The following is a 21,050-nucleotide window of genomic DNA, read 5'->3' as shown; positions in this document are numbered from 1 at the left end:
GGAGTAAAACTCTGAGGGTCGGGTACAAACTAGAAAATAATGAGGAGGGCAGATAGACAAAGAAACAAATCACCAAGAGGATTACAGAATTTTACTCCCCTTCATCAGCAAGCAGTTCCACGGTGCGTCGTAGCACTTTCTGAGTGGTGCCGATGAAAGCCAGTTAGAAGAGGGCAGCCAAGCCACGAGTGGTCGTCTGTCACGAATGTTGCCAACCGACCGACAGAATGTCGGTCTGCCGCTTGTAGTCGATGCTGACCCTTTGTGAAGTACTCCGGTATCCTCTCTCTGCGCAGGCCCTCCTTGTGCAGGTCGTGGCTTCGGCCGCTCGGACCTCGTGTCCACCTCTTGTCGCGACCCTACTGCTAATCCCCAGACTTCGTACCTCTCTCTCACGCCAGCGAACCCCTTACATATATCGGCAAGCAAAGACCTTCTAAGGACACAACACACGGATACCAACTCTTCCTCATAGACATTGGCAATGGGGCCGCAAGGAGGATAGTCGATACTGGATCCGAGCCAGTGGCACCAGACAGAACAGTCTACTAAATCAGTGACACCACAGCTCGATTCGTACTCAGGTGGTTCATGTGGGAAGGTTCCGACACGATTATGGCCGCACGATGGGAATGAAGACTTTGAACGTGTAATGGTAGTTGCGAGTTAGACACTTGTGTCATTCCACTTTGGAAGTCATTAGGAAAATCAATATTCAAAGATTCACAGTGTCAATGGTGTGCCGAGAGTGCCAAATTTCAAGTGTTAGCTGTCACCCCCAGACAATGCAGTGGATGACTGCCTTCACTTAATGGCTGAGAGCTGTGGCATCTGTGTAGAGTTGTCAGTGCTAATAGACAAACCACACTGTGTGAAAAAAATGCAGAAATCAGTCTGGAACATACAAGAACATATTCACTAGGAAAGTGTGGTGAAGTTTGCCATTAATGGGCTATGGCGGCAGACGACTGCACTTACCTCTGGCAGCAAATTGGAAACACTGCAAAGACTCCTGTTTACTTTGATATGCTATCCAGTATAACAGTTGAAGAGAAAAATGCCAAAAGTGTATCGGTTCACACTACGGGCAGTGAGAAATTGCGAATCACCCTGATGATGTGTATGCTTGCTGATGGAACAAAAATGTGGCCCTGTCTCACCTCAGTTGTAAAACTATGCCACACAAAAAGCTTCTGCCTGGTGTCATGTTTCCTTGCAGTGGATAAGAATGAATGACCAATAAATTTGTTGTAGATTGGTTTCGTACAGACTGGAGCAGGAGGCCAGGCGTCCTAAAGAAGCACAGGACGTTGGTCGTTTATGCTTTCAGGGGGTGTCTGACACCAGCAGTGAAGGCAGAACTCCTGAAATTAAACATAGATCTTATCCTCATTGAAGAAGGAATGAATTTGCAACCACAATTGTTAGATTGGTGGTGAGTAAGCCATTTAAAGACCACCTGAAGGAGCTGTACAGTAGTTGGTTACTTCAATGTGGTCAAGCCCCGACCCCTTCCGGGAAGTTGTTGAAGTCTCCAGTATCTCCAATTGCAGAATGGATCCAGACCACTTGAACATGCACATCCAGTTCACCAGTTGTGAACAGCTTTAAGAAGAGCTGTGTAACAAATGCATTAGATGGGGTGAGGACAATCTACTATGAGTAACGCCAGCCAGTGTGGCCGAGCGGTTCTAGGCGCTTCAGTCTGGAACCGCGCAACCGCTACGGTCACAAGTTCGAATTCTGCCTCGGGCATGGATGTGTGTGATGTCCTTAGGTTAGTTAGGTCTAAGTAGTTCTAAGTTCTAGGGGACCTATGACCACAGCAGTTGAGTCCCATAGTGCTCAGAGCGATTTGAACCATTTTTTACTATGAGCAACAATGGGAAGGAATGCAAAATAACCATGACAGTGGCAATGACATTGCAGATTCTGTGGACCATTTTGGTGACGAGGACTAAGTGGCATCTGTATCTGAGTAAATGAGGTCTTTGTCTGATTTTATTTCCTTGTAATGATACTTTTATTGTCTCCTTCAGTTATGTGTAATAAGGTAACCATTCGTAAGTTTTCAAAATAAACCTATTAAGTTATACATATTTTTCTGTAATAACTTGTTGAACAATTGGGGGGTTAGCTTGCATGCAGAGTTGTCTTGGATCCTGAGATATTTGGAATTTCATTACATTTGTCTTTTTCAAAAAAATAGTTTCCTAGATGTGCAAATGCAGAATCCTGGCTAGAGTACATTGCTTTATACTAACACTATTACTTGTCATCTAGCCAATAGAACTCTTCAGTCCTTGAACTTAGATTTTCAGTTAATTTGTAAAAAGAATGGTTCATGAGGGATATTTCACAATTTTCTTCAGAGCTTCTCTAAAGGAAATCACATGTAAAACTATTGTGACCAATTCTCGAATATTACTCCATTGTTTGGAATTGTTATGAAGCAGCCGTGGCAGCAGACATCATACAAATTAATAACTGCTCTGCCAGTAGCTTAAGAGGGCAATCCGGCCCGTACAAAAGTGGAACAGATATGCTCAGTGTCTTTGTGCAGAGTAGGATAGAATGTCACTAATATTGGTACTGAGTACCCTTTTCTGCGGTCTCTCTCAAACAGTGGCTTGTTGGATATACTGGTTGTCCCAGGAGGAATGGCCAGTATTTAGGGGATATAAAAGGAACAATCATTTGAAGGAAAAAGTCTACTAAATGTGGGGTCTAAAAATCAGACATTAAAAGTAATGAGCAGTCATTCAGTTGAAGAGATGTGTTTCACATTATTGAAGTGAACAAGTATTTATTGCTCTTAAGGTAGACATGTTGGAGCCCACATTACTAGACATTTTTTTCTTGTTGTGTTCCATACTACCACCTCTCAAAATATGGAAAGCAAAGAACTTGCAGTAGGAGAGATTTATTTCACAGTCTCAAAGATGATGTGGTGCTCATAGCTATTAAGGTATGTATGTTAGAGCCCATGATACTAGAATTTTTTGCTTTGAATGATAGTTCCTGTCATATCCCAAATAGCAGAACTCATCCACTAGTTTGTCTTGTTTCCTAATTTAATTTCTCTAGCATCACCTGATTTAATTTTACTACATTCCATCATCCTTTTAGCCACTCTCAGTTTGGATTCTGATGATTTTGGTCCACTGTGACAACCTGATCCTGCTAGAGGGGGCTACTGAGCAGGCTTTCCTACGCCAACATCACTGTATTGGCATATTTTTCAGTATCAGTAAGGCATACAATACTACTTGGAAACACAGTATTCTCACACAACTACATCACTGGGGCTTTCGTGGCCACCTCCCATCTTCATACGGTCTTTCCTGTCTCGGTGGCTTTTGGAATCTGAGGTGGTGACATGTTGTCTGATCGTCTTGAGCAGGAGAATGGTGTTCCCCAGGGCAGTGTTTTAAGTGTTACCCTCTTTATCATAGCCATAACCAGAGTCACTTCTATGGTAAGGAGTACTGTGCAGTGCTTCTTATTTGTGGACGATTTTACTGTTTTCTGTTCCTCCTTCAGTGTTGCAAAAGCAAGCCGTCAGTTGCAATCTACACTGCGGAGGTTAGAGAAATGGGCTGCAAAGATGGATTTCCAGTTTTCTACAGGTCTGTGTGTGTGTGTGTGTGTGTGGTTTTTTTTTTTTTTCATTCTCGCCATATTTTTAGTTTACCTGTCTTCCATATGGGGACACCATTCCACCACTCTACATTTTAGAAGCTTAGTGAAGTTTCTGTGCCTCATTTTTTACTCCAAATTATTGTGGTTGCTACACCTGAATGACCTGAAAGCCAGAACCCTCAAGGCATTGAACATCATAAAGTACCTTAGCCACAGGTGTTTGGGAGCAAACAGCGCACGTCTGCTCCAGTTTTATCAGGCTTCCGTGCGTTCGTAGCTTAATTGTGGATGCACAGTGTATGGCTTGGCGAGGCTTTCTCGTGTGAAGATCATTGACACTATCCACCATGAGGGGATTTGGTTAGCCAGGGGTGCTTATAGGATGTGTCCCATACCCAGTCTCTGTGCTGAGGCCGAGAAACCGCCACTCACCATCCTCATGGTACGTGAGGCATGTAAGTACCTCACAGCTGTGACTTCACTTGCGTACCATACTGTTGCCCATCTGTCTCTGGAACACATGTTATCCAGCCAACAACGATCCACAATGTCATTTGGGATCCACGTGCAGCATGTGCTGCCGCCTTCGTTACTGCGGAGGCCCAAAGTAATTTTGGATTTGGTCCAGTACAGAAGAAATTGCTCTCCTGCTTCTGGTTTCGATATGATGTTTTCTGACATTTTATACGAGCACCACAACTGTATTTACGGATGGATCTAAATGGGGGATCTCACTAGGTTGCTCTGTTGTTTTCCCAGATCGTGTCCTCAAGGTCCAACTGCCTGATGGCTTTACTATCTTCGGTGCAGAATTACGAGGGCCGTTCAGAAAGTAACCTCCGGTTGATTTAAAAAAATACACCAAGTTAAATAAAAATATTTTAATATATACATCTTACAACTACATCTTTGCACTATTTTTCTACATAGTCTCCATAGCGATTGAGGCACTTATCGTATCTCTTCACAAGCTTTGAAATTCCTTCCGCATAAAAATCACCCGCTTGTGCCTGGAGCCAGCCTGTGGCCGCATCTTTGAGCTCTTCGTCGTCATCAAACCGCTGTGACCCGCGCCATTTCTTCAAATGCATGAAGAGGTGATAATCACTTGGCGCCAGGTCTGGGCTGTAAGGTGGATGGTTGATAACGTCCCACTTGAAGGACTCAAGAAGGGCCATTGTTCTGCGAGCAGAGTGAGGACGGGCGTTATCGTGCAAAAAAACGATACCGGAAGTCAGCATACCACGGCGTTTGTTCTGTATAGCCCGTCGTAACTTTTTTATTGTTTCACAGTACACGTCTTGATTAATGGTCGTACCACGTTCCATGAATTCAACCAACAACACCCCTTTGGCATCCCAAAACACCGTTGCCATCAGTTTTCTGGCAGAAAAATCTTGCGAGGCTTTTCTTGGTTTGGTAGGCGAATTTGAATGTGCCCACATCTTTGATTGTTCTTTTGTCTCAAGGTTCACGTACTTAATCCAGGATTCGTCACCGGTCACGATTCTGTTTAACAATGGTTCTCCTTCGTCCTCATAACGTGACAGAAAGTCTAATGCAGAGGCCATTCTTTGAGTTTTGTGGTGGTCGGTAAGAATTTTGGACACCCATCGTGCACAGAACTTACGGTAACCCAATCTTGCTGTCACTATCTCGTACAAGAGAGTCTTAGAAATCTGTGGAAAACCAGTAGACAACTCCGACATTGAGAAACATCGATTTTCACAAACTTTTGCATCAACTGTCTGAATGAGTTCTTCAGTCACCAATGATGGTCTACCACTCCTCTCTTCATCATGAACGTTTTCTCGTCCACTTTTAAATAAACGTACCCATTCACGGACAACTCCTTCACTCATAACTCTTGGTCCGTACACGGCACAAAGCTCACGATGAATAGCTGCTGCAGAATATCCTTTGGCTGTAAAAAACCGTATGACAGCACGCACTTCACATTTGGCGGGGTTTTCTATTGCAGCACACATTTCAAACTGCCACAAAAACTAAACTAGCGCAGGTACGACGTTCACTCGACCACGGCTTGATGCCGATTGACCTGTTGAGTGCGTGAACGCACAGATGGCGTCGCTACTCCCCCCACAACCCGCACTGTGACCAATCGGAGGTTACTTTCTGAACCGCCCTCGTACATGCGATCTTGCAGCCATTGGAACAGATGAGACATTCTTCCAATGCTAAATTTATTGTCTGTCGTGATTCTCTGAGTGCCCTTCACTCTCTACTATGTTTGTACCCAGCAGATAAAGTAGTCCAGAATATCCAGGATATCCTCCTCCATCTACGACAACTGAAAGGAGGTGTCCTTCTGCTGGATACCAGGGCACCCGGGTATTGCAGGGAACAAAATGGTGGATCTAACAGCCAAGGAGGCATGTCATGATTCTCAGTTATTTGAATGTGTCATCCCCCTGTGTGCTGTCGCCTTGCTGTGGAGCTCCCGAGTCTTGTGTAGGTGGGAGAATGAATAGCTGGAAGTGATAGACAGTAAGCAACATCTGCCCACAATGCAGTTGTAGCATACCTCCTTCCAGCCACATCAGTGGGATGAGGTTCACCGTATTAGTCTTCGCTTAGGCCACAGCCCTGTGAAGCATGGCTTCTTGCTCCGGTGAGAGGACCCTCTCAATGAATGGTGGTTATGGCATACAGATCACTATGTGCCATATTTTAATTATTATTATTGTTATTATTATTATTATTATTATTATTATTATTATTATTATTTTTGATTATTCCCATTTAAAGAGAGCGTTTCAACTTTAATTTCTTTATGATGATTGTTTATGTTTTTTTCTGAGCCCAAATTTTCTTCGTGTGTTCACTGTGTTGTTTCTTTCGCTCCGCTATCCATTTGCATCCTGGTCTCTTCTGTGTTGTGGTGTCAAATTTATGTTTTTTGATGATGTTCCTGAATTCAGTTCTATTTTCTGCATCGTTTACTGTTATGTGTGCTTGTCTGAGGTCCTCTTCAACTTCTTTTATCCATTTTGTTTTACCCCTGCCTGAGTTGATGACTTTAAGAATTCGCTTTGAAATTCTGTTTTCATTCATCCCGTGAATATGTCCATAGAACTGCATTCTTCTTTTCCTTATTGTATTCGTAAGCTTGTCTGTGTATTTATATAATTCTGATGTTGGTCTCTTCTTCCAGATTCCTTGCTCTTGTATCGGACCAAAAATTTTCCTGAGAATTTTCCTTTCTTGTTTCTTTATTTCTTTGATTCTAGTTTGCCCACCTATTTGTGTTGTTTCAGATGTATACAGTGCCTCCGGAAGTACGATAGTGTTGTAGTGCCTCAATTTTGCGTTAATGGATATGGACTTTTTGTTATAATAGTTCCACGTGAGTTTATATGCTTTCTGTTGTTTTTTTATTCTTTCCTCATTGGCCTTTAGGTTGATCCCTGATGGCTGGATGATTTCTCCCAGGTACTTAAAATGTGGTACTTGTATGATTTTCCCATGGGTTGTCACAATAGGCAATTTGTCTTGTGGCACTCTTTCTATGTACTGAGTTTTCTCATATGAGATTTGCAGGTCAGTTCTCTGTGCAATTTCGTGTAACTTCTCTATGGCATTAGTGGGTTCTTTTCTATTATTTGTGAGGATTGCAAGGTCATCTGCAAAAGCTAAACACTTCACATTGAATCTATTATCTTTTCTAATGCCAATTTGGATTGCTTTGACTTCTTTTTTCCCATGTCCTGATAATTTTTTCAAGAATGGTATTGAAGAGTAATGGTGAAAGTCCGTCACCCTGTCGCACTCCAGTTTGGATTTCAAATGGTTCCGAGATATCCCCCATAAATTTAACCTCGGACACTGTGTCAGTTAATGTTTCCCGAATGATTGTTCTTGTCTTTCTGTCAATGCTGAATTCTTCCAGCGTCTTGCAGAGCGCTACTCCGTCTATTGAGTCGTAGACCTTTTTAAAATCTACAAAAGTGACCACTGTGTTTCGGGTGTTTCTCATCTGGAGAATCATTTTCAGATTCCAGATCTGCTCTATGTATGATTGTCCCTTGCGAAATTATTATTATTATTATTATTATTATTTTAGTGTGTTAACAGAGTGACTGGCTAACGCATGTTTTTCATAAGCAGTCAGCCAGTCACATTTTCATGTGCCTTTCTTTTAGCTCCTCTGTCATTTTAATTGTGTTTTAATCTTCTGTATAGCACATTTTAGTATTTCTTAGTTGTCTTAGCAAGTGTGTTAATATTTTCGCCATTTTATCCACATTCATTTCTTTCATTGTTTGTCAGGGCACTGATAACCTCACTGTTGAGTGCCAGTAATCTCCAAGCACACACACACACACACACACACACACACACACACACACACACACACACACTTGCAGACATTATCCTTGTTTTGCGTTTGTTGCTGTTCATCTTACATCCTCCTTTCAAGGCACTGTCCATCCCGTTCAACTGCTCTTCCAAGACCTTTGCTGCCTCTTACAGAATTACAATGTCATTGGCAAACCTCAGATTTTTCATTTCTTCTCCCTGAACTTTAACTCTTACTCCAGATTTTTCTTTGGTTTCCATTACTACCTGCTCAGGGTACAGATTGAATAACATCGGGGACAGGCTACAACTCTGTCTGACTCCCTTCTGAAACACAGCCTCCCTTTCATGCACCCCAACTCTGACAACTGCCATTTGATTTCTGTACAGGTTGTAAACAGCCATTTGTTCCCTGTATTTTACCACTGCTACCTTCAGAATTTCAAAGAGAGTGTTCCAGTCAACATTGTCAAAATCTTTCTCTAAATCTACAAGTGCTGTAAACGTAGGTTTGTCTTTCTATAACCTATCTTCTACAATAAGTAGTGCCTACACTTGTCCAGAATCGAACTGATCTTTCCTGAGGGTGACTTCTCCCAGTTTCTCCATTGTTATATAAAGAATTCGAATAAGTATTTTGCAACCATGCCTTGTTAAACTGATAGTTTGGTAATTTTCACACCTGTCAAAAACTGTTTTCTTTGGAATTGGAATTATTATATTCTTCTTGAAACCTGAGGATATTTCGCCTGTCTCATACATCTTGCATACCAGATGGAAGAGTTTTGTCATGGCTGGCTCTCCCAAGGCTATCAGTAGTTCTGACAGAATGTCTACCCGCGAGGCCTTGTTTTGACTTAGGTCTTGCTGAGCTCTGTCAAATTCTTCTTGCACTGTCATATCCCCCAATCTCAGGTTCGTGTATGTCCACTTCCCTTTCTATAATATGGCCTTCAAGTTCATCTCCTCGTATGGACCTTTAGTATATTCCTTCTACCTTTCAGCTTTTCCTTCTTTGTGTAAGACTGGTTTTCCATCTGAGCTCTTGATATTCATACAGCTGTTTCTCTTCTCCTGAAAGGCCTCTTTAACTTTCCTGTAGGCTGTATCTATCTTTTCCTTGTGAAATATGCTTCTAAATCCTTACATTTGTCTTCTAGCCACTCCTGCTTAGCCATTTTGCACTTCCTGTCAATCTCGCGTTTTAAACGTTTGTCTCCCATTTTGCCTGCTTCATTTGCTGCATTTTTAAATTTTCTCCTTTCATCAGTTAAATTCAATATCTCTTATGTTACCCAAGGATTTCTGCTAGCACTTGTCTTTTTACCAACGTGATCCTCTGCTACTTTCACTATTTCATCTCGTAAAGCTACCCATTTGTCTTCTACTGTGTTCCTTTCCCCAGTTCTAGTCATCTGTTGGCTAATGCTCCTTCTCAAACTCTCAACAACCTCTGGTTCTTTCAACTTATCCAAGTCTCATCTCCTTAATTTCTTACCTTTTTGCAATTTCTTCAGTTCAATAAATGGAGGTCAGAGTCCACATCCGCCTCTGGAAATGTCTTACAAAATGTGGTTCCTAAGTCTCTGTCTAACCATTATGTAATCAATCTGAAATGTTCCAGTGTCTCCAGGTCTCTTCCACTTATACAGCATTCTTTTATGATTCTTAAGCAAAATATTAGCGATGATTAAATTCTGCTCTGCGCAAAATTCAGTAGGCAACTTCCACTTTCACTCTTGTCTCCTGGTCCATATTCACATACTATTTTTCCTTCTCTTCCTATTTCTACTATTTAATTCAAGTCCCCCCATTGCAATTAAATTTTTGTCATCTTTAACTATCTAATAGTTTCTTTTATGTCATAATACATTTCTTCAATCTCTTCTTCTTTTGCAGAACTAGTTGGCATGTAAACCTGTACTGCTGTGGTAGGTGTGGGCTTTGTGTCTGTCTTCGCTGTGGTAATGCATTCACTATGCTGTTCATAGTAGCTTACTGGCATTCCTGTTTTCTTGTTCATTATAAAACCCACTCCTGCATTACCACTTTTTGTATTTATAACTCTGTATTCACCAGACCAGAAGTCCAGTTCCTCCTGACACCGAACTTCACAATTTCCCACTCTATCTAGCTTCAACCTATCAATTTTCCTTTTTAAATTTTCTAACCCACCTTCCTGATTAAGGGATCTAACATCCCATGCTCCCATCTGTTGAACGCCAGTTTTGTTTCTTCTGATGACGACATCCTCCCGAGTAGTCCCCGCCTGGATATCTGAATGGGGGACTATTTTACCTCCAAAATATTTTACCCAAGAGCATGCCATCATCATTTAATCATACAGTAGAACTGCATATCCTTCAGAGGAATTACAGCTGTATTTTTTCCCTCGCTTTTAGCCATTCGCAGTTCCCGCGCAGCAAAGCCATTTTGGTTGATGTTAAAAGGCCGGATCAGTCAATCATCCAGACATGCCCCTGCAACTATTGAAGAGACAGCTGCCCTTTCCAGGAGCCACATGTTTATCTGCCCTCTCAACAGATACTCCTCTGTTGTGGTTGTACCTGTGGTACAGCTGTCTGTATCATTGAGGCAGGCAAGCCACCCCACCAACAGCAAGGTCCGGGGTTTGGGGGGGGGGGGGGGGGGGTTCTGAAGTTTATTGATCACAAAAAATGGAATGAAATAATTTGAGCCATTGTTGGTGAGTTTGGCCTTTACAAAAATTGTATAAAATTGTCCACCAAAATCCTTCATGTCAAATTTTCGTTTTTTTATTACAGTCGTGGCCCTCCTAATAAAGGTTTTCCTAGCAGCCAATACTGATACAATGCACATCTGATAAATAATAAATTTATTTTGTTATCTAGATGAGAAGTATTTTACAATGTTGTTGTCATTTCCAGTTGTTTTCTGATTCAGTGCTGCTGACTGTGCTATTTTATCCTGTGGGAGCATCTTCATCCTTGCATGGCTCCTGAAGCCAACATCCACTTCAACTTGTTTACTGCATTCAAGCCTTGGTCTCCCTCTACAATTTTTACTACCTATGCTTCTCTCCTTTACCAAGTTAATGATTCCTACACAGATTTAAAATGTGTCCTATCAACTGAGCCCTTCTTTTTCTTAAGTCATGTCATGCCACATTTTCTTCTCTCTCTCTCTCTCTCTCTCTCTCTCTCTCTCTCTCTCTCTCTCTGTCTCTCTGTGATTATTCGGTACCTCTTCATTAGTTGTTCCAATATACCCTTGCAATCGTCAGCCTTTTCTTTAGAATCACTTCTCAGAACCCCCTTTCGTGAAGCACTTATCATTCATGTTTCACTTCTGTATAGGGCCGCATTCAGTACAAAGACATTTAGATATGTGTCCTGATACTTAAATCTGTATTGGGTGTTAACAAATTTCCCTTTCTCTAAAATGCTTTACTTGATTTTATATCTTCCTTACTTCACCTGTCACCAGTTATTTTGCAGGCCAAGTAACGAAATTTGTATGCTGATTTCAGTATCTCATTGTCTAGTTTAATTCCCTCAACATCATCTGATTTAATGCAACTATATCCTACTGTATGAGAGGTGTTCAATAAGTAACGCAATACATTTTTCTTTCGAACAACTTTGGTAGAAAAATGTGGAATTTCGTACGGGACATCGTGGAGCATTCCCACTTCAGCCCATATAGTTTCATGAGGCTCCAGTAGGTGGTGACACTGTACGTAACCTTCAAAATGGCATCTGTAACAGAGCTGCATCCCAAGCAGAGAGCTGTCATTGAGTGTCTTGTGGTGGAAAAGAAGAGCACAGCAGATATTCGTATGTGCTTGCAGCATTTCTACGGAGACCTGGCAATGAACAAAACCACGGTGAATAACTGACCCAGTCATCTGTCACCATTGCAACCAGGTTGTGCAAACCTGTCAGATCTCTGCATGCTGGCCATCCGTACACAGGTGTGCTCCTGCAGTGTTGGAACATGCGAATACTCTCATTCGAGGCGATTGACAGATCACAATCAAATGCCTCACTGCGCAAGTGGACGTCTTAGTGTTTTGCTGAAAACACTGCTTCGTATACTCAAAGGAGTATTCTTCTTTCACCCTACAGCCCAGATCACACACCTTCAATGTGGCTGGGCCCCTGAAGGATTCACTCCACAGGAAGCAGTATATATACGATGGGGGAGGGTATTGATGCAGCAAGACTACAGCTCTGACGTCGACCAATAGAATGGCACCGTGCAGGCATACGTGGCCTCCCAGTATGCTGGCATAAGGCTGTCGCATTGAATGGAGATTATGTGGGAAAATATGGTTTTGTAGCCAAAAGAATGGGGAATGATATGGTGTGTTGGAATCTTGAATAAAAGCTACATTCTTCAGAAAAAAAATTGATGCGTCACATGTTGAATGCCACTTGTACTTTTGTTGATGTCCATCTTATAAGCTAATTTAAAACACAGTTCATGCCTCCAGCTGCTCTTCTGAGTGCTTAGCTGTATGTGACAGAATTAAACTTTCTTCAGCATACCTCAAGGTTTTTATTTCCACTGCTTGAACTTTTAAGGGGAGTTCCCCTATCCCAACAATGTTAAATTTAGTGACTTGGCTTCCCTGTATTTCAGGAACCACAGTAGCCATTGACATGAAACTTTTACAGGACATTAAACTGTATGTTCTGAGTCTACTGAAGCGCCATAATTGTGTTTCAGCCACTGATTTCGGAAATAGATTTTTTTAATTACACAGCTAATATTTTGTGTACTTTCTTTGTACGTTGTCCTAAATATTTTTAATTATGCATAACATTATGTTCTTCTTTTAGTTCAGTAGACTCAGGGTATGTATGTTATTACTCCCTGAAAATTTGAATACTCTACTCGAAGTGAGATTTAGGGAAAAATGCAACAGAAAATGTAAATTTTCAGGAACGCCTTCTAAAGTTTCAAAAGACTGTAACTCACTTAATATATACTTATTTTTTTATTTTTATTTACTCAGAAGCACCCTGCGCCATACTGTATATCACCCTCTTGATCTTTTCCAAGTTTTTTCTTCTGCCTGGACTCCTTAGTGGCCAACTGTGCTGCATACTCTGCTATATCAATGCTAACCTTGTCCATTCGTTCAAGTTCTCTGATACAGTTTGCTCCAGGATTAATTCCCATATGCTGTAGCACTTTCACCCTAGCAATGTTGCCATCATTAAAACCAATAACATCTCTGACCCCCGACTGTAGTGCCTTCATTCCAACAAAAACACTCTTTGGTAAGCGAGTCCATATAAGATTATTGAATGACTCATCGGGATTTTGAGTCTGGCCATGCAGACACTTCTTCAGTAACTCAGGATTTGCGGGTCTCTATAAACAGGTTTTATGATATCCATTACTGCTGCTGGGATGGAATGTTTACGGCTGTATGAACTGTTTGAGTACTGGGTATTGCAGTAATTGCACCATGAATCAGGTCCAGGAGGGCAAAGGTGGTGTACTGGTTTTTCATCAGTTGACAGTCTGTGGAAGAAGGTAGCCACACTGCCTGCTTCATTTTCAACAAATCCTCAGCATTATTTCTAATGGCCATCCCATAATACTTCTATAGTTCATCAATCATTTTGTCTGTCAGCCCACCTCTTATGGTTTGACCATCAGAAAATTTCTTGTCTCTCAAACTTTGTTTCAACTTTCTCGACCTGGTTCCCCACCCTCATCTGACCATGACCAACACATTCCCGTTTTGTGATAATCTCCTCACCATAAGGCTGAGCGGCTGCTACGGTGTTATATGCTTTTGAGTCTCCATCACCTAAGAACTTAGTGCAACACATTCCCCTTTCATTCACATATCGACTAAAAACTGCAGAGATCTCCATACCACCACTTGTTCCTTCATAATTTCTGTCACAAATATGTCCTCCTTCATTCCCTGATTTACATTGATAACAAAGTTTGGTTAAAATCTGGAAATCTATTACCTTTCCAGTATCCACACTGGTCACCGTATTAACGGAATTCTTAGAACTGTAGCCTCACTTCTGCCAAGTGCCATCAAAAGCTACTGGTATGTCAGTCATACCATCATTTATATCAACAGCTTCGTTTGCAGCACCCTTCCTTGATTCACTTGCAACAGATTCCACAGCAGCTCCAATAAATTCTGCATACCAGAATGAGATTTTCACTCTGCAGCGGAGTGTGCGCTGATATGAAACTTCCTGGCAGATTAAAACTGTGTGCCCGACCGAGACTCGAACTCGGGACCTTTGCCTTTCGCGGGCAAGTGCTCTACCAACTGAGCTACCGAAGCACGACTCACGCCCGGTACTCACAGCTTTACTTCTGCCAGTACCTCGTCTCCTACCTTCCAAACTTTACAGAAGCTCTCCTGCGAACCTTGCAGAACTAGCACTCCTGAAAGAAAGGATATTGCGGAGACATGGCTTAGCCACAGCCTGGGGGATGTTTCCAGTTGGTAGAGCACTTGCCCGCGAAAGGCAAAGGTCCCGAGTTCGAGTCTCGGTCGGGCACACAGTTTTAATCTGCCAGGAAGTTTCATATCAGCGCACACTCCGTTGCAGAGTGAAAATCTCATTCTGGAAACATCCCCCAGGCTGTGGCTAAGCCATGTCTCCGCAATATCCTTTCTTTCAGGAGTGCTAGTTCTGCAAGGTTCGCAGGAGAGCTTCTGTAAAGTTTGGAAGGTAGGAGATGAGGTACTGGCAGAAGTAAAGCTGTGAGTACCGGGTGTGAGTCATGCTTCGGTAGCTCAGTTGGTAGAGCACTTGCCCGCGAAAGGCAAAGGTCCCGAGTTCGAGTCTCGGTCGGGCACACAGTTTTAATCTGCCAGGAAGTTTCAAATTCTGCATACTTGTCGATTTTACAAGGTGGGCATGGCATATTCATCACTGCACACATTGTTTCTGCTGCAGTGTGTTCTTTGCCAATAGCTCTCAATCCATAAAACCACCTAACATTTACTTCAAAATAATTATCTTTACACTTATCAGAATTCCAAAATGAATGAGTATATTTACAACTGGCACAGTTAATCATAATTTTCCTGGCTAGTCCATTTGATACCTCACTGTCTTCATGTGAACTAACTGGCCCTCCACATATTTTACAACACACACATTCACCTAACACCGTTGTTAGGATGTGTAAATCTTATCAGAATATAACCTAACCTACCATTTACATCATTATCATTTTGAGAAAACTGTGTATCACAGCATTTTATTTTAACCTTCAAAGCATTAATGGGTGTTTCTCTAGATACTGATGAGTTTGCCTGTATTTCATTGTCTGAAACATCACACACCTCATGTTCAACACAGTGTTTCCCTTTATTCAAAAATCTATTACCATGAAACCCATGTTTGTTAAAAACACTTCGTTTTGGCATCATACTTTACTTTTTAAGAGATTTACCAATCTATTCGACACACTTCCTTGGAAAAACATTAGCACTTCGACCTACAATGCGTGGTCATTACTGTGAAACGATAAGATAATATTTTTGACAGTGCTACCAATACGGAACCGTAATTTAACCTTTATAGCACAGCAACCCACAGCCTTCTATATAAAAAATTATTGATTTTATTAGATCTTGAAGTAACACAAAAAATTTTAACATTTTCAACTGATGTAGATTATATTTAAGAAATAAAATAAAATACTTCCCATGTGAGTTTACAAGTGATATGCATATCATTTTATTTGGAAAATTGCAAATTTTATAATGAGATAAAAATCTAAAAATTTGAAGGAAAAAAAATCCGTTCTAACTCCCCTCAAGTCCCTTTCCAAATTTCACATTGGTATCCTTCACGGCGTGCTCCATGTCTAGCTGCTCGATTCTAACTATCTGATGAAACTGTCCTAATATAAAAGTAGCATAATGAGAAGAAACTCTCCAGATGACCGACGTTCATCTGACAATCATGTGAAGGCTACAATTTTGTCTCACTCTCATTTGAACAACTGCTTCCTTTCATGTCCTTCAATTCTCGTAACTATAGTCTGGTTTCTGTACAAGCTGTACATAATCTTTCCCTCCCTATATATTAATCCTACTTCCTTCAGAATTTCAAAGAGTGAAATCCATTACGGTCTAGCTTCTAAGAGAAGTAATATACATAATGATTGCAGACTTGTACAAAGAGTGCCTTTCCCTGACCAGTAATCTGTCCACAGGTTCACAACAGTGATCTTAGGCCTGGTGGCTCTGAACTACGTTGCGGTGAGCTTCACGGAGACAATCAAGAGCTCTGCACCGCTCTTCACCGTCCTCATCTCCAGGTACCTGCTCGGTGAGTATGAAACATGTTGTTGTTTTGGTCTTCAGTCCTGAGACTGGTTTGATGCAGCTCTCCATGCTACTCTATCCTGTGCGAGCTTCTTCATCTCCCAGTACCTACTGCAACCTACATCCTTCTGAATCTGCTTAGTGTATTCATCTCTTGGTCTCCCTCTACGATTTTTACTCTCCACGCTGCCCTCCAATACTAAATTGGTGATCCCTTGATGCCTCAGGACATGTCCTACCAACTAATCCCTTCTTCTAGTCAAGTTGTGCCACAAACGTCTCCCCAATCCTATTCAATACCTCCTCATTAGTTATGTGGTCTACCCACCTAATCTTCAACATTCTTCTGTAGCACCACATTTCGAAAGCTTCTATTCTTTTCTTGTTCAAACTATTTATTGTCCATGTTTCACTTCCATACATGGCTACACTCCATACAAATACTTTCAAAAACGACTTCCTGACACTTAAATCTATACTTGATGTTCACAAATTTCTCTTCTTCAGAAACGCTTTCCTTGCCATTGCCAGTCTACATTTTATATCCTCTCTACTTCGACCATCATCAGTAGCAAAACTCCTTTACTACTTTAAGTGTTTCATTTCCTAATCTAATTCCCTCAGCATCACCCGACTTAATTCGACTACATTCCATTATCCTCGTTTTGCTTTTGTTGATGTTCATCTTATATCCTCCTTTCAAGACACTATCCATTCCGTTCAACTGCTCTTCCAAGTCCTTTGCTGTCTCTGACAGAATTACAATGTCATCGGCAAACCTCGAAGTTTTTATTTCTTCTCCATGGGTTTTAATACCTACTCCGAATTTTTGTTTGTTTCCTTCACTGCTTGCTCAATATACAGACTGAATAACATTGGGGAGAGGCTACAACCCTGTCTCACTCCCTTCCCAACCACTGCTTCCCTTCCATGCCCCTCGACTCTTATAACTGCCACCTGGTTTCTGTACAAATTGTAAATAGCCCTTCGCTCCCTGTATTTTACCCCTGCCACCTTTAGAATTTGAAAGAGAGTATTCCAGTCAACATTGTCAAAAGCTTTCTCTAAGTCTACAAATGCTAGAAACGTAGGTTTGCCTTTCCTTAATCTTTCTTCTAAGATAAGTCTTAAGGTCAGTATTGCCTCACGTGTTCCAACATTTCTACGGAATCCAAACTGATCTTCCCCGAGGTCGGCTTCTACCAGTTTTTCCATTTGCCTGTAAAGAATTCGCGTTAGTATTTTGCAGCCGTGACTTATTAAAGTGATAGTTCGGTAATTTTCACATCTGTCAACACCTGGTTTCTTTGGGATTGGAATTATTATATGCTTCTTGAAGTCTGAGGGTATTTCGCCTGTCTCATACATCTTGCTCACCAGATGGTAGAGTTTTGACAGGACTGGCTCTCCTAAGGCCGTCAGTAGTTCTAATGGAATGTTGTCTACTCCCGGGGCCTTGTTTTGACTGAGGTCTTTCAGTATTCTGTCAAACTCTTCACGCAGTATCGTATCTCCCATTTCATCTTCATCTACATCCGCTTCCATTTCCATAATATCGTCCTCAAGTACACCGCCCTTGTATAGACCCTCTGTATACTCCTTCCATCTTTCTGCTTTCCCCTCTTTGCTTAGAACTGGGTTTCCATCTGAGCTCTTGATATTCATACAAGTGGCTCTCTTTTATCCAAAGATCTCTGTAATTTTCCTGTAGGCTGTATCTATCTTACCCCTAGTTAGATAAGCCTCTACATCCTTACATTTGTCCTCTAGCCATGCCTGATTAGCCATTTTGCACTTCCTGTCGATCTCATTTTTGAGACGTTTGTATTCCTTTTTGCCTGCTTCATTTTTATATTTTCTCCTTTCATCAATTAAATTCAATATTTCTTCTGTTACCCAAGGACTTCTAATAGCCCTCGTCTTTTTACCTACTTAATCCTTTGCTGCCTTCACTACTTCATCCCTCAGAGCTACCCATTCGTCTTCTACTGTATTTCTTTCCCCCATTCCTGTCAATTGTTCCCTTATGCTGTCCCTGAAACTCTGTACAACCTCTGGTTCTTTCAGTTTATCTAGGTCCCATCTCCTTAAATTCCCACCTTTTTGCAATTTCTTCAATTTTAATGTACAGTTCATAACCAATAGATTGTGGTCGAAGTCCACATCTGCCCCTGGAAATGTCTTACAATTTAAAACCTGGTTCCTAAATCTCTGTCTTACCATTATATAATCTATCTGATACCTTTTAGTATCTCCAGGATTCTTCCATGTATACAACCTTCTTTCATGATTCTTGAACCAAGCGTTAGCTATGATTAAGTTATGCTCTGTGCAAAATTCTAACAGACGGCTTCCTCTTTCGTTTCTTAGCCCCAATCCATATTCACCTATTATGTTTCCTTCTCTCCTTTTTCCTACTGTCGAATTCCAGTCACCCATGACTATTAAATTTTCCTCTCCCTTCACTACCTGAATAATTTCTTTTATCTCATCATACATTTCTTCAATTTCTTCATCATCTGCAGAGCTAGTTGGCATATAAACTTGTACTACTGTAGTAGGCATTGGCTTCGTGTCTGTCTTGGCCACTATAATATGTTCACTATGCTGTTTGTAGTAGCTAACCCGCACTCTTATTGTTTTATTCATTATTAAACCTACTCCTGCATTACCCCTATTTGATTTTGTATTTATAACCCTGTAATCACCCGACCAAAAGCCTTGTTCCTCCTGCCACCGAACTTCACTAATTCCCACTATATCTAACTTTAACCTATCCATTTCCCTTTTTAAATTTTCTAACCTACCTGCCCGATTAAGGGATCTGACATTCCACGCTCCGATCCGTAGAACGCCAGTTTTCTTTCTCCTGATAACGACGTCCTCTTGAGTAGTCCCCGCCTGGAGATCTGAATGGGGGACTATTTTACCTCCGGAATATTTTACCCAAGAGGACGCCATCATCATTTAACCATACAGTAAAGCTGCATGCCCTCGGGAAAAATTACGGCTGTAGTTTCCCCTTGCTTTCAGCCTTTCGCAGTACCACAACAGCAAGGCCGTTTTGGTTAATGTTACAAGGCCAAAACATAGTGAGGTGAATACCACCACCTACTATAAATTCATTCCTAATGAAAGTAAGATTTTGTTTCTTTTCTACTCTCTGTTACGTACGCAATATGTATGCCACGTAATCCAACTGCACTGTTGATGTTTATGTCTGTTAAATGTCAGTTCTACCATTTATTTGCATGACAGTTATATTTTTATACACTATGTGATCAAAAGTATCCAGACATGTGGCTGAAAATGACTTACAAGGTCATGGCGCCCTCCATTGGTGATACTGGAATTCAGTATGGTATTGGCCCACCCTTAGCCTTGATGACAGCTTCCACTCTTGCAGGCATAAGTTCAGTCAGGTGCTGGAAGGTTTCTTGGGGAATGGTCAGCCGATTCTTCACGGAGTGCTGCACTGAGGAGAGGTATCGATGTTGGTCGGTGAGGCCTGGCACAAAGTCAGCATTCCAAAACATCGCAAAGGCATTCTATAGGATTCAGGTCAGGAGTCTGTGCAGGCCACTCCATTACAGGTGTGTTATTGTCATGTAACCACTCTGCCACGGGCCGTGCATTTTGAACAGGTGCTCGATCGTGTTGAAAGGTGCAATTGCCATGCCGGAATTGTTCCTCAACAGTGGAAAGCAAGAAGGTGCTTAAAACATCAATGTAGGCCTGTACTGTGATAGTGCCATACAAAACAACACGGAGTGCAAGGCCCCCCCACCCCCCATGAAAAACATGACCATACCATAACACCACCAACTCCCAATTTTACTGTTGGCACTACACACGCTGGTAGATGACGTTCACCAGGCATTTGCCATACCCACACCCTGCCATCAGATCGCCACATTGTGTACCGTGATTCGTCATTCCACACAACATTTTTCCACTGTTCAATTGTCCAATGTTTACACTCCTTACAACAAGTGAGGCATCGTATGGCATTTACTGGCATGATGGGTGGCTTATGAGCAGCCGCTCGACCATGAAATCCAAGTTTTCTCACCTCCCGCTGAACTTCAGTGGATCCTGATGCAGTTTGGAATTCCTGTGTGATGGTCTGGACAGATGTCTGCCTGTTACACATTATGACCACCTTCATCTGTCAGCGGTCTCTGTCAGTCGACGGATGAGGTCATCCTGTACGCTTTTGTACTGCATGTGTCCCTTCAAATTTTCACTTCACTATCACATCAGAAACAGTGGACTTAGGGATGTTTACAAATGAGGAAAACTCGCTTACAGATGTATGGCACAAGTGATACCCGATCACCTCACCATGTTCAAAGTCCGTGATTTCTGTGGAGTGCCCCATTCTGCTCTCTCACAATGTCTAATGACTACTGAGGCCGCTGATTTGGAGTACCTGGCAGTAGATGGCAGCACAATGCACCTAATATGAAAAACGTATATTTTTGGGGGTGTCCAGATACTTTGGATCACATCGTGTGTGATGTAATCAGACTGCATAAAGGACTGGTAGTGGAAAAGTATGTGACATGCCATATTTATTCTTGAGCACTGAATTACATTGTTTTTTTGTATTCATATAGTGTGATGATGTGCTGTCTGCATTTGAAGTAATGTCCTCTGGAGCATAAAAATCATGTTCTGTGCTTTAACTGCAATACAGTGTTGAGTCCCAGTTGAGTGTGCTACTCCTTACTTTTGGTGATTTGTGCAAAAAATGATGAAATGAAAGAAGAGA

At 41.6% G+C, this 21,050-nt stretch overlaps 1 protein-coding gene across 2 annotated transcripts in view; it reads left to right on the top strand.

The window, feature by feature from the left end:
- LOC126426711 (solute carrier family 35 member E2A-like) overlaps positions 1-21,050 on the top strand; it is a 169,171-nt gene that overhangs the window by 30,299 nt on the left and 117,822 nt on the right. For both annotated transcript variants that reach the window (XM_050088633.1, XM_050088632.1), the window contains exon 3: positions 16,165-16,280. In XM_050088633.1, coding sequence (XP_049944590.1) covers positions 16,165-16,280 — 116 coding nt within the window. The remainder of the gene's footprint in view (positions 1-16,164; positions 16,281-21,050) is intronic.

The sequence above is a fragment of the Schistocerca serialis genome, chromosome 11 (genome assembly GCF_023864345.2).
Source record: "Schistocerca serialis cubense isolate TAMUIC-IGC-003099 chromosome 11, iqSchSeri2.2, whole genome shotgun sequence".
NCBI classification, from domain to species: Eukaryota; Metazoa; Arthropoda; class Insecta; order Orthoptera; family Acrididae; genus Schistocerca; species Schistocerca serialis.
This window is presented reverse-complemented; position numbering and strand designations above follow the sequence as displayed.